The 14592-nt window shown below is 41.5% G+C and overlaps 1 protein-coding gene across 1 annotated transcript in view; it reads left to right on the top strand.

Moving 5' to 3' along the window:
* Positions 1-14592, top strand: part of zcwpw1 (zinc finger CW-type and PWWP domain containing 1) — a 35952-nt gene that overhangs the window by 3323 nt on the left and 18037 nt on the right. The window contains 6 exon segments of the mRNA XM_062957454.1: positions 3391-3452; positions 4536-4708; positions 6880-6958; positions 9584-9641; positions 13557-13717; positions 14090-14278. Coding sequence (XP_062813524.1) covers positions 3431-3452; positions 4536-4708; positions 6880-6958; positions 9584-9641; positions 13557-13717; positions 14090-14278 — 682 coding nt within the window. The 5' untranslated portion in view covers positions 3391-3430.

Here is a 14592-nt window from a genome sequence, read left to right as displayed (position 1 = left end):
GAGAGAGGAAATGTATTCAAAATAAATCCCAGACAGGACCCTGAGAATCGAATGGCCACTTGTTTTGCAAGTCAGGCATTCTTTCTACCTCTTTTTCTGCAAAATTTTAGCGTCTAACTTTTTTTTTACTGTCACTGAGAAACAGGAGGTTGCCTATTTGTTGGATCCAAATCATTTCACAAGTGCTTTTCCTGGACAGTTTGTCCTTGTAATTCTCAATGTGTTTTGTTTTGTGCATTATATTTAAGTCTGTGTGAAATATTCTTCGAATCGATCGAACGTGTTCTTGAGCCCACCCTCCTGTGAGGCAGAGTGGTTGAAAAGGACAAAAACTGGGAAACCTCCAGTAAAAGCCACAAAGGAGACACATTTCAGGATGCTTAAAAAATAGGTCTTTTGTTTGGTAAAAAGGTCTTGTGCCTTTCAGCTCATGAATGCTCATAAGAAGGGCTTTTTGAGGCACTCTTGTGATTTTTGTATTGTACTGTGAAGAAGGCCCCAAGAGCATCTACAGCTTTCAACATGCCTTGTAGGACTTGTGGTGAATAAAAGACCGTCTTTTTAACATCCTTGAGCCAATTCTCCTTTTTCTACGCACAATGGTCAACCAGATGCATCCAGAAACCAACAAGCAGATTGATAGAACAAACAGCACAGGTGTCTGTCTCTAGTTTGATTATTAAACACAATAATAGTTTGATTATGTAACAAAATTTGAAAAAAAATCTGTTCCTGGTTTGAAAATGATATTTCTGTTTAATTGTGCAGTCCTTATTTCGAAAGGAAACTTTTGTTTTTGTAGCTGCACAAACTAGGTTGAACTGGTTGAGACTCCATGAGATTTTCACTGAAAAACTGTAGCAAAATGGGTTGCTGTGAATTTTCTGGGCTGTCTGGCCATGTTCCATAAGCATTCTCTCCTGACGCTTTGCTTACACCTATGGCAGGCATCTTCAGAGGTTTTGAGATCTGCTGGAAACTAGTCAAGTGGGGTGTATGTATATGTGTAATAATGTCCAGGGAGGGAGAAAGAATTCTTATCTGAGGAAATGTGAATGTTGCAATTGGCCACGTTGATTACCATTGAACAGCCTTGCAGTTTCAAGGCCTGGCTGTTTCCTGCATGGGGGAATCCTTTGTTGGGAGGTGTTAGTTGGCCCTGATTGTTTCATGTCTCTAATTTCCCTGTTTTCAGAGTGTTGTTCTTTTTTTACTGTCCTGATTTTAGAGTTTTTTAAATACTGATAGCCAGATTTTTTGTTCATTTTCATGGTTTCCTCCTTTCTGTTGAAATTGTCAACATGCTTGTGGATTTCAGTGGCTTCTCTGTGTCGTCTGACATAGCGATTGTTAGAGTGGTCCACTATTTCTGTGTTCTCAAATAATATTCTGTGTCCAGGTTGGTTCCTCAAGTACTCTGCTATGGCTGACTTCTCTGATTAAGTTAGTCTGCAGTGCCTTTCATGTTCCTTGATTCGTGTCTGGGCAATGCTGCTGCGTTTGGGGGTCCCTATGTAGACTCCTTGTCCACAGCTGCATGGTATACGGTAGACTCCTGCAGAGGTGAGAGGATCCCTCTTGTCCCTTGCTGAACGCAACATCCGTTGGATTTTCTTAGTGGGTCTGGATAGTTTGTAGGTTGTGTTTCTTCATCAACTTCCCTATATAGCAAAATGTGTTTTTGCAGTTTAGTAAACTTCCCCCATGTTTTTGTGCTAAAACCGATTAGGAAATGACATTTATAACCCAGGAACAAGAATCGTATTACATAGTGTTATTAAACACAAGCACCATCCCATTTGTCTTCTCTCTGCTAAGATTCAGAGCGTTCAGGCTGCCTTGTAAGCGACCTTCGGTTCCCTTGGGAATGGGCTCATCAGGTCTGGACACATTCAGCAAACTCCCACAAAGACCCAAGGCCAGCTCGCTGAGTGTCTGGGGGCAAAACACCTGGAGAAGATTACAGGACAGCCACGTGATGTCATGCCTTCTTCCTGGGAGTGGAGGAGGATTGGCACCTTATTGTGGAGGAAGAATTTTATATAAATTTAAGCCCTAACTGGACTCCTTTAACATTGATGAACACTTTAATGTGTGTTGTCGAAGGCTTTCATGGCATGTGGACAACTTCAACAGAAAGGAAGAAACCATGAAAATGAACAAAATCTGGCTACCAGTATTAAAAAACTCAAGAATCAGAACAGTAAATAAAAAGCAATACTCTAAAAACAGAGGATTTCCAGACATGAATCAACCTAGGGCAGTTAATGACTCTAAACAAAGGATGCCCCAGAGGCAGGAAGAAGACAGCAGATAAGCTTTTCAATGCTAATTAAAGTGATTAACTACACACATTCACACTGACCTCTCTCACCCTAGACTTTCCACAGATATATATTTACCTCTTTGCTTAGTTTTCTCCATACCTCACAACCTCTGAGGATGCCTGCCATAGATGTGGGCGAAACGTCAGGAGAGAATGCTTCTGGAACATGGCCACACAGCCCGAAAGACACACAACAACACTTTAATGTGTGACCAAAGCAGAATACTCCCCTCAATATCTTGACCCTAGAGCAGGCATGGGCAAACTTTAGCCTTCCTCCAGGTGTTTTGGACTTCAACTCCTACAATTCCTATTGTGGAATTCCATAAGGAGGTGCTAATCCTCCCTGTTAGGCTTTTGTCTGAGGCCCCTTCCACACAACGTATAAAATCCACATTGAACTGAATTGTATGGCAACGTGGACTCAGATAACCCAATTCAAAGCAGATATTGTGGGATTTCCTGCCTTGATATTCTGGGATATAGGGCTGTGTGGAAGAGCCCTGAGTGCACTTTTTAATACATTGATTAAACTATTTTTGTTCCTGGTCTATAAATGTCATTTCCTAATTGATTCTATCATAAAAACATGGGGAAAGTGTATTAAACTACAAAAATTGTTTTTGTGGGGACATCCTGCAGCACATTTTATAGTAGTTTTTTTCAATGAATGAATATCTCATTGAGTCTCAACCAATTCAACATAGTTAGTGGCAGCCACAAAAACAAAGTTTATGGAGTATAACAATTACTTTCAAAGTAAGTTCCACACAATTAAATAAAAAATAATACTTTCAAAACAGGAACAGAAAAACATTCAGATTTTGTTACATAGTGTTACCTGTCTCTCCTTGCAGCTTAAGGCGGAGCACAAAAGTGTTAAAACAAAGGATACACAAAATTAGAATGCAGATTAAAATGCACAAGTGTATGACTTGGTTGAGGCAAATGAGATGATTTCCTAGGAAATCGCTCCCTTATTATCTTTACAAAGAACAACATAATGTATATATTTTTGTCATAGCATTAAAACTTATGTCTTCTCCCCCTTTTTTTAATAACAGGTGGATTATTACAAATACTTCAAAGACACCCTGATCTACAATGCCAGGCCCAGAAGATAAAGGTGGTACAATCTTCTTGCACTTTGGTTATTATTATTATTATTATTATTATTATTAGAAATTATTTTAAAATAAATACAATCCTTATGAAAGAGTATTATTGGTGAAGGAGCATTTCTTATGGGATGACTACTATTTTTTGTAGAGCTACAAATAGTGAGTCAAGCATTTCCCACACACATTTTGTGCAAGTTCCTTAAGAAAATACAAAGAGCTTGCCATTCTGATTTGCTAATAAGTTCTAGAATGGTGGGAGGAATCACTGGGTGGATCTATGCCTTCCTCCTGCGCACTGGATGTGTATTGCAAAACTAGAGAGAAGGAGACTGTGTTTTTCAATGCAGAGCATGTCTAATTTTAAGTTCCTGCTCTCCCTCAGTGCTTCCACACAAATAAACTGTTTAGAATCAGAATCATAGAGTGGAAAAGACCCCCAAAACCATCTAGTCCAGTTGCGAGAGATGGCCAATTTTATAGTGTAAATAATCTTTAAAAACTGATACATGCTCAGCTAATCAATAAATCCATCTGTTGATTATGTTGTGAAGACATACATATTTGACACAAGAAGTTTAGGCAGGGAGGGATGAATGTGAGAGGTTTTTAGTACGATATGCAGATAATTCAGACTGATGCTTGGATTCTGGGTTTCCATAAAAATGGGAAGATTTCCAGTAACAAGTGATCTGGATTGGCCACTGAAGTCTACTAACCATATGTACCTGGCTTTTCTAATGGTTTAATTTATATATGTGCTCCTGGAGAAAGATATGAGTAATAATAACAAAACTGACAATAATATATAGAGCAGGCATGGGCAAACTTGAGCCCTCCAAATGTTTTAGACTTCAACTCCCACAACTCCTAACAGGTTGTTAGGAATTGTGGGAGTTGAAGTCCAAAACACCTGGAGGGAGTGCCGAAGTTTGCCCATGCCTGCCTTAAGGTCACTGTAGGTTGGCAATGACTAGGAGGCACCCACCAATAAAATAATACAGTTTTTAAAATATTTCCAGAACTCAAGAAGAGGCCCAAAAAAGTCTTTGCATCTCCAGTTAGACTGTGCCATTCTCCAATTCTAAAAGGGAAGTCAGATGGGCTCCCAGGCAAACAGGAAGACGTGGAAGAAGTGCCTGATCTTCTGAGCCATGCTGCAGGTGATGGAGTGGCAACCAGACCCATGAAAGCTGTCAGAAACCCAAATAAGAGGAAGAAGGAGGGAACTTCTAGGAAGAAAGATTCAGAAATGTCCAAAGAGGTGGGTGGAAGGATACATTTTGCTGTCTTAAGACGAAGGATTTCTAAGTAAAGTCTTTATCACAGAAAATGCTCTGGAGTTCTGGCACTTTGTCCTTCGTGGCTCAGAAGAGGAACTGCAACCCTAAGAAGCATTACCTCCTCCCCATAAAAAGGAACCCTTCACACACAGAGACAGTCATCTTAATGCCTTTTCACATTTTTTAATCCTGTGATTCCATTTTATCTGTCATTTCCGCATCCTATGGATGGTTAGGCAAGGGAGCATTTTCTCTCTTGGCAATACTTGGAGGAGTGCCTTTCCCTATAAATCCATGCCAGGGAATCATGCCTTTCTCCCACCAGTGAGATCAATGCACACTGAATGCAGGGACATGAGAGGCCCCTTTCACACTGACTTCATATCCCAGGACCTGATCCCAGATTATCTTCTTATGCCAGATTACCTGGCCCACTCTACATAGCTGTATAAAATCCAGATTATCTGCTTTGAACTGGATTATATGCCAGTTTAGATTCAGATAATCCAGTTCAAAGCAAATAATGTGGATTTTCTGCTTTGATAACCTAGATTATATGACAGTGTAAATGGGGCCTCTGATCTTGAGAGTGAAAACAACTCATTTTTAATATGAATTTTACTGCTATTAGGTATAAGAAAGGCATGAATGTTTCAATATACATGGAGTTGGTCCGAAAGTCTAGACATTTTAACTGGTTATGTCCTGGAAGTTCCTGGAAAGATACACTGCCTTCATATTCTGGATTATATGGCAGTGTAGAAGAGCCTTCATATAATCCAGTCTAAATAATATAATCTGGGATCCCATCCTGGGATAGAGGGCCGTGTAGAAGGGGCCAGAAAAGGCCTTTTCAGCTGTGGTTCCCTAATAGTGGAATGTCCTCCACTGGGAAGCTGTTTTGCTGCCAAGTACAAACATACCGTAGTTATTTATTATAGTCTTTAGGCCTCACTGATTTATCCCAAAATGGTAATACATATCATTTTAAAATGTTCTAATCTTTTAAAGCTTTTTTCTACCCTGTCCAGCTTTCACAGCTATGCATAGAAACTGGAAATACGATGGCAGGGGTAATCCTGACTTTAATATTCAAAGATCTGTCTTTGCACTTCAGGCACTTGTCTAATTCCTTCATTCCTTCTTGTACTTACTCCTTTGCATATTCATGAAGCAGATCCCGAACCAGTTCTTATATTCCAGGCAGGTTGGTGATGGAAGCAGATGGTTCTTAAAGTAGCTAGGTCTCAAGAACATTTCATCTAGGGGCAGGCTAGAAAATATATCTTGTGGTTGCTGCTGTCATTAATTTCCTTCATTTAGGCTTTGCATTTCTTCTAATACTCAGACTCACAGTATACCACTTTTTTTTTAAATGAAAGAAAAAATATTTTTTGTTCAGTGTTTTTAAAGTATGGCTTATTTGAGTGTACTTGTTATTTTAATGTGAGCCACATTGAACTTGTAGCAGAAGAGATCTGATGATGCTATTTTTATATTGCTGCTGCAGTTCCCCCATCTATGAAGTTGACTGAATTGTACTTGGTGGTTGATTGATATTATTACTGTTATATTAACTCTTGTTTTATTGCCTTATTATGTTTTATCTTTTGTATATTGTGCAATTTATTTACGCTGTTGTTTTTGTAAATTATACTGATCAGGCTTTGCCGTATGTGAGCCACCCCGAGTCCTCGCGGGGAGAGGGTGGTGGGGTATAAATAAAGTTTTTTTAATTATTATTATTATTATCATTATTATTAGAGTCAGGAAGATATTAATGAATGAATTGAAACATAGTTCCTTGTGATTTTATAGATTTATTATTTTATCCTTTTTGAGCTACTATCTTATTTTTTTGTATTTGTTTTGAGTGTGAACGGCTTTGTTTGTTTTTCATGAAAAGCACTGAGGTACAGAAAGGTTTGGAAATAAACGAGTAGGTAACTAGTGCAGCGAGAACAGAAAAACGAGGCCAACTTCCCTCCACTGTTTGTTTGGCACCAAATGGACGCTTGTCCGCCACGTTTTGGCCCAACTGAAGTTTCCCAAGCGCCCCACTGCCCTCTGTTCGTTGGGTGCCTGTGTTTGTCGTGCAACAACAGGGCTCATTGTTGTGATATGACTGCTTTGTTTGCTCATCCCTTGGCAGAAGGAAGGTTGCCTCACTGATGCACAGTTTGAGAAGATTTTCCAGAGCGCGCTTCAGAGGCCTTTGCAGGAGTGCATTGGTATGTTGACACAGCGAGGAAGAGGGCACGTGTGTTTACTCAATTTATATCACACCTCTCTGCCCAGAAAGAGATGAGGGGGGCAGTAGAAAAAGGTGCTACACAGTGGGAGCCAAAGACCCAAAATAATTCATTTAGCCAGTCATCATTTTAGTTGAGTTGGTACTTCCAAGCTTTATACAGGACAGAGATGGAGCAGGTAAGGCAGGCATGGGCAAACTTCATCCTTCCAGGTGTTTTGGACTTCAACTCTCACCATTCCTAACAGCCTCAGGCCCCTTCCTTTCCCCCCTCAGCCGCTTAAGCGGCTGAGGGGGGAAAGGAAAGGGCCTGAGACTGTTAGGAATGGTGGGATTTGTAGTCTGAAACATCTGGAGGGACGAAGTTTGCCTATGCCTGCTCTGTTGGGCTTGTGCCAAGAAGCTGTGGTGCTGAATGATCTTGGAAGTAACTATTTCCCACTGACAACAATGTTCCTGTAACCTTCTCAACTCCCCCACCCACCAAATAAAGACATAAGTACATTGAAGTTGGCCTAAACATCCCAAAGGTACCAGAATCCAATGATCTTGGAAGCTTAGCAGGGTCAGCCTTTCTTAGTACAGTAGAGTCTCGCTTATCCGCCCTTGTTTTTATTCTTCTGATTTTGCGTTGCAATGTATATTATCATTTATTGTATTGTTCAATGTGTTATGATTTGTTGCTCTTTTTATATTCTGTCAAATTGTATTGTTCTGGGCATGGCCCCATGTAAGCCGCCCCGAGTCCCCGTTGGGGAGATGGTGGCGGGGTATAAATAAAGTTTATTATTATTATTATTATTATTATTATTATTATCCAACGTAAACAGGCCAGTAGAACATTGGATAAGCGAATATGTTGGGTAATAAGGAGATATTAAATAAAAGCCTATTAAACATTAAATTAGGTTATGATTTTACAAATTAAGCACCAAAACATCATGTTATACAACAAATTTGACAGAAAAAGTAGTTCAATACACAGTAATGCTATGTAGTAATTACTGTAGTTACGAATTTAGCACCAAAATATCATGATGTATTGAAAACATTGACTACAAAAATGTGTTGGATAATCCAGAACGTTGGATAAGCGAGTGTTGGATAAGTGAGACTCTACTGTACCTGGATGAGAAACCCTCCATGAAGGCCAGGTACAGAACTCAGTGTATCAGAGGAAGGAACTGGTAAAAATCCCTCTGAGTATACTTTTCCCAAGAAAACCCTCTGAAACCCATGGGGTCAGCATAAGTAAACAGGTGGCTTGAAGTTGCATACACACTCACTGAAATTAGATTGTAACTTAACAAGGGGCAACATTGCCAATTGCCTTTTAATGGTACCCCTCTTAGGCCCCTTCTACACTGCCATATAATCCAGATTATCAAATCAGATAATCCACATTATCTGATTTGAACTGGATTATATGAGTCTCCATTGCCATATAATCCTGTTCAAAGAAGATAATGTGGATTTTATATGGCAGTAGAGAAGGGGCCTTAGTTGCTCTTTCAGTTATAGAAATGCAGCCTTATAATGGGGAAGACTATAATAATAATAAATAATAATAAAACTCTATTTATATACCGCCCTATCTCCCTGATGGGACTCAGGGTGGTTTCCAATCATAAAAACAACACAACATTACATAACAACATAACACATTATTAAGCAAAGTAAAATAATACAATTATAGCAATAAATAACACTTGATCACACCTGATCAAGGGGACGGGAACCATAAACCCAATATATTAAAATGTATCATTTTAGGCTAGAGAAATCTTGTGCAATATATTCAGGCCCAGAAATCGGCCTGAATATATAAATAAATTAGGTGGCACACGTGTCTTTCTTGCCTGTGAATACAGTAGAGTCTCACTTAGCCAATGTTCTGTATTATCCAACGCAGTCTGCTATTTAGTAGTCAATGTTTTTGTAGTAAATGATGCAGTATTTTGGTGCTAAATATGTAAATACAGTTACTGTGTATTGAACTGCTTTTTCTGCCAAGTTGTAGTAAAATATGATGTTTTGGTTCTTAATTTGTAAAATCATAATGTAATTTTATGTTTAATAGGCTTTTCCTTAATCCCTCCTTATTATCCAACATTTTAGCCTATCCAACATTCTACTGGCCCATTTATGTTGGATAAGTTAGGAAACCAGCAAGGAGGGAGAGAGGATAATGGGATTTGTAGCATAAGTCAATGACCTGTGACATTACAGTATTTTACTTACTACTGATAAATGCAGGTGAAGAGCTGAAATGTGCAACTATGCGATTGCTGAGCTGTAACTGCAGCAGCTTTCATTTTAAAAATAAATGTCCAGGCTATGGATGCTAAGGCTGCAGTCCTGCACTTGCTTACCGTGACGTAAAGCCCACTGAAATCAGTTGGTCTTCTTTCTGGATAAATTAGTGCTCTCCAGGGTATTTTGAGCAATGAAACTTGGGATGTATGTCGGCTTTTGAAGATAACATTGGGAACTGGCAATGATGGTCACACAATCTGACATCAACCCGTTTTCTTTGTTAAATTTTGTGAACTTTGCAGGTCTAGATTATAAAGCTATTTATAGCAGCTGTCATTTCTGTTTCCAGAAAATTCTGGGAGGGAAGGTTTTTCAGCAGAGTCTCCTGAGGAAAAAAGCCTGGGGAGGTGAGTGCTGCCAGTCTGCTGCTCTGGAACTGACTTGGTTACAAAGGTATTGTCTGTACATTCTCAGATACGCCCATCATCCACTGCAGAGTATCTCACCACAACCAAGCCAGAATAAGTGTGGGAACTGAGGTTATAGGTAGCAACCATTCTTTGATTTTGTAGGTCTGTTTTTTGGGTCATATCTGTCAATCATATGACCTCATCACACTTGAGCATTTATCCACTTTAATCCACTTTAAATGCTGTGACTGCCTCTTGCAGAATTCTGGGGTTTGTCGTTTAGGGAGGCCTAGGGCTTCTTTGAATGAGCAGGTTAAAGGCCCCTCCCAAAACTACAAACTCCAGAATTCTGCAGGAGGCAGTCACTGTGGATAATGCTCAAGTGGGATGAGACCCATAGACCCCTAGAGTTGGAAAATATCCCCAGAAACCTCCAATCTGATCCCATTGTGCTATGAAGGAACACACAATCCAAGTCCACTTAACAGATGGCCATTCAGCCTCTGTTTAAAAACATCCAGAGAAGGAGCCCACCAAACTCCCGGGCAGCTGCGTATTTCACTGCTGAACAGTTCTTAATGCCAGGAAGCTTTTGCTGATGCTTGAGAAGAATTTATTTTCCTGCAGTTCTAATTCATTTCTCTGTTATTTTCTAGTCTCTGGAGCAGCAGACAGCAACCTTGCTCTCTCCCCAAATATGATCTCATTTCCAGTATTTAAACATAGCTGTCCTGAACCCTCTCCACCTTCTCTTCCCCAAGCTAAACAATCTCAGCTCCCTCCGCCACTCCTTAGAGGAATTCATGATTTCTAGACTTTGACCATTTTGGTTGTCCTTCTCTGGGCACATTTCAGTTTATCAACATCCTTCTCAAATGATCTTCCATATGATGAAGTAATGGAGTCCTGCTCTCTGCCAGTCTGGCCTAACTGCCAGGAATATTGTAAAGCAGATTTGCCAGAAAGCCTCCTTTATCAAGCCCAACTTGGAGTGATAAAAGCTTCACCTGGTCATGTTACTATGCTATTGTAAATCTCGTAGGAGTCTGCCAAAGACTGACCTTGATAATCCAGATAGCAAACAGAAAAATGGATGATTGTTTATAGTTCCTGCTCTTAATTATGTTTTAAAACTATGGCCTGTTTAATTTGTTTTTAAATGTGATGCTTGTTGTTTTAACTGTTTGATTTTATGATGTTATGTGATTTTTATTGGGCTTGTCCCTGTGTGAGCCGCTCCGAGTCCCCGTTGGGGAGGTGGAGGCGGCATATAAAAATAAAGTTATTATTATTATTATATAAAAAGAAAAATGATAAGCAGACACTCAGTTTTGTGTGAAGCGGCTTGGGGTCTGTTTTAAGAGAGCAGGGAATATAGAAAAGTGGAAGAAGCAGACAAGAAATGAAATCTTGGGCAGGGAATTCCTGTCGGTCTTTGTTAGCCTCTGGATGAATACTTTATAGGACTCCACCTGCATTTCTATCTCACACAGAGAGCCAAAAGAATGAGCTCCCTGACTCCCTGTCCTAACTCCCAAGGCCTTGTTCCATTTATGGAAGGATTATATTGTTTTGACAAGAGATATTAAAAAGCCGGTTACATTTTGTGGGCAAGTGTAACTGCTGCTCATCAAAGGACAGGAAGTGGAATAAATTGCCTTCTGTGTGGGAGTTTTATTTGCCCTTACGAAGCTCAATGAAGCTTAAGCAGCGAAAACTGTATGGGATTCTTGAAACTATCAGCATTATTTAGGCCAAGAACGGTGGCATCAGCGGCAAGCGCAGCAGTTTGCAGGCCTGTAAACACATCCCTGTTTGGCCTCAGGGTGGTGCTGGAGTACAGGCCACGGCTCCAGCACATTGGAGGAGCCCCTGCTGCAGCTTCCCTGTTATCCCCAGGCAAATGTGGGCAAACGAGCTCTGATCATGTGTTGTTATTGATTTTTGAAGGAAAAAAAAATTGTGAGAGAAGCAGCAGGCAGGGAGAGAGGATGCTTAATGCTTTCTGCCCCCATTTCAGTCACGCAAGTCTTCTCTGGATGCAGATCTCAAAACACCAGTAAACATGCCTTTTGGAATCTCTACAAGGGAGAGTGAAAGGAAGAGCCCTTGCTCCCCAGATGGCAAGTGGACTAAGTGACTTGAAGGTTGGGTTACTGACCTGAAAGCTGCCAGGTTCAAATCCCACCCGGGGAAAGTGCAGATGAGCTCCCTCTATCAGCTCCAGCTCCATGCGGGGACATGAGAGAAGCCTCCCACAAGGATGGTAAAAACATCAAAACATCCGGGCAACATCCCCTGGGTAACGTCCTTGCAGACGGTCAATTCTCTCACTCCAGAAGTGACTCCAGTTGCTCCTGACACGAAAAAACAAACAAAAGAAAAACCTTTCTCCTTCCTGGGCTCCCTCCCAGGCATTCTCTTCGGGTTTTACTTGCTAGTTTGCTCCCCAGGGAGGGCAGAAGAAAGGTCTCTGGTGTTTTCCATGCTGAGTGATGGAATGCTGAGGTTACAGGATCGTTTTGCCTTGTAGAGGAGCTTTTAAACAGGTTCCCAATGGTTCTTGGGGTGGAAACACTAGGAAATGAATTCTCATATGTGCATGCCCTGCAGTATTTCATGGGTGAAAAAAAGGGACACATGTGGCCGAGCAATACTAAGATGGTAAAGATTTGGGGCCCCTGGTGGCACAGTGTGTTAAAGCGCTGAGCTGCTGAACGTGCTGACCAAAATGTCCCAGGTTCAAATCCTGGGAGTGGAATGAGCACCCGCTGTTAGCCCCAGCTCCTGCCAACCTAGCAGTTCGAAAACATGCCAATGTGAGTAGATCAATAGGTACTGCTCCGGCGGGAAGGTAACGGCGCTCCATGCAGTCATGCCAGTGGCCACATGACCTTGCAGGTGTCTACGGACAACACCGGCTCTTCGGCTTAGAAATGGAGATGAGCACCAACCCCCAGAGTCGGCCACGACTGGACTTAACGTCAGGGGAAAACCTTTACCTTTTACTAAAGATTGTGAATGAGGAAAAACGGACAATCTAGATCAGGCATGGACAAACTTTGGCCCTCCAGGTGTTTTGGACTGAAATTATTTATTTATTTATTTATTTACTACATTTATATCCCGCTCTTCTCATCCCGGAGGGGACTCAGAGCGTCTTACAAATCAAATGTGCATTCAATATATTATTATATATTATATAGAATATATAAATTACCACAATTCCTAACAGCCAGTAGGGAGCTGAAGTCCAAAATACCTGGAGGGCCGAAGTTTGTCCATGCCTGATCTAGAATAAGCTGAAACTGCAGTCATTTGTTTTATTTAAAGTACTTCTATTTCTGTTTTCAGGCAAAAAGTCTCTTTAGCAGCTTAGAAATTGGTTCTTTTTTTAACAGTTTCCTCCCCTCAGGCTTACAAACCAAATAAGACATGATGCACACAAGGAAAAAGCAATAGCTGTCAGGAAAAGGAATAATTCCAGCCAATGGGCCTGTTCTCCTCCTCCTCAGAGTCCAGAGAAGTGGCATCTGGAAGAGGAGGAGATAAGAGTTTGCCTGATCCTACTGGGAAGAAGGGGATTTTGCCACTGCTCTTATCTTCCTTCTCCTCGAGTTAATTGAGTTTACATGGCTTTTGCACTTTGAATTATGTTTGTGTCGATTGAAGTAAGCTGAGGACAAAGGGGGATGGAGGGGGAGGAGGAGGAGGAAACTGGGACATTTTGAAAGCAGTTGAAAAAAAAAGGCCAGCAGAGGATTAATCAGGGCTGTCCCTGCCAGAATGGGATGCTTGGGGGGGGGGGGGGTATGTCTGTGATGACCAGCCACACTGCCACCTGCCCAGACCTATAGCGGTGGTTGAAACTTTTTATCAATGTGACTTATTTTATTTTATTATTTTCCCCAGGGGGACTTTGGAAGTATCCTTGGCTGCAAAGAATGGCGTTTCCAGAAATAAAAGCGTAGTGAAAAACAAACCAATGCCATTAGAAACAGAAAAGAAGGCACATCGGTTCGGAAAGAAGCATCAGAGCAAACTTTCAGCGAGCAAGAACGCGGAAGGGGAAAGTAATTCTTTTATTTGTAAACATAAAGTGAAACAGTTTGGGAAAATCCTTTGCTAGGGACTGTGGGAGAGTGCAGCACGGCGGCCACAGGCAGGATGGTTTGGCAGGAAGGGCCAGGAATAGGGCGAGAGAGAGTCACTGGGAAAAGGGCCACCACCAGAGCTATTTGGAGCAGAGTGGCTCTCCACATTCTCCCCACCCAGGGTTTCAAAACAAGTCCCCTCCTGGTGATTGTGAAAGGGCTGATAGTTTCCTCTCCCAGCCAGTTCTGCGGTCCCACCTCCCTCTCCCCCCAATTCCCCTTGTGTTGTTGTACAGAGAGGAACTGTCCCTCTCTTACACACACAGCTTGTTTTTCTTTGTCTCCTGGCAGATGAGGAACCAGGAGCAGACAATGGAGGGTGTAAGGAAAACCGGAAAGCAGCGCCCAAGAAAAAAGTTCAAGGCAACGCCCCAGTCGTCATTGACCGAGAGGAAATGCAGGAGGAGGAAGAAGAGGAGGAGGAGGAGGCAGGCAGAGGAGGAAGTGGCAGCAGTGAACTGAACCCTCCCAGTTGCTCCAGTGGGTTTCAAGGAGGCCCGGCACATGGGCTGCGGGTTAAAGGCTTGAGGCAACTGCAGGCCAGAAAACCTGGCCTCCTCAGTTGGCTGCACGGCTTTAGTTTCACACAGAAGCCACAAAGAGGGAAAGTCTTGGACTCATGAATGGCACTAAAGCTGTTTTCAAGAGCAGCAAGCTGTGGGAGAGTAGACTCTCATGCAGGACAATGTGGCAACTTTAATTATGTGTCCACTTTAATTATCATGGCAAAATCCTATGGGATCGTGGGATTTGCAGTTTAGTGACTCAGAATTACAAACCACAGAAATTCGTAG

This window comes from Anolis carolinensis, chromosome 6 (assembly GCF_035594765.1).
Source record: "Anolis carolinensis isolate JA03-04 chromosome 6, rAnoCar3.1.pri, whole genome shotgun sequence".
NCBI lineage: Eukaryota > Metazoa > Chordata > Lepidosauria > Squamata > Dactyloidae > Anolis > Anolis carolinensis.
Note: the sequence above shows the minus strand (reverse complement) of the source record. Positions and strands in the feature narration are given on the sequence as shown.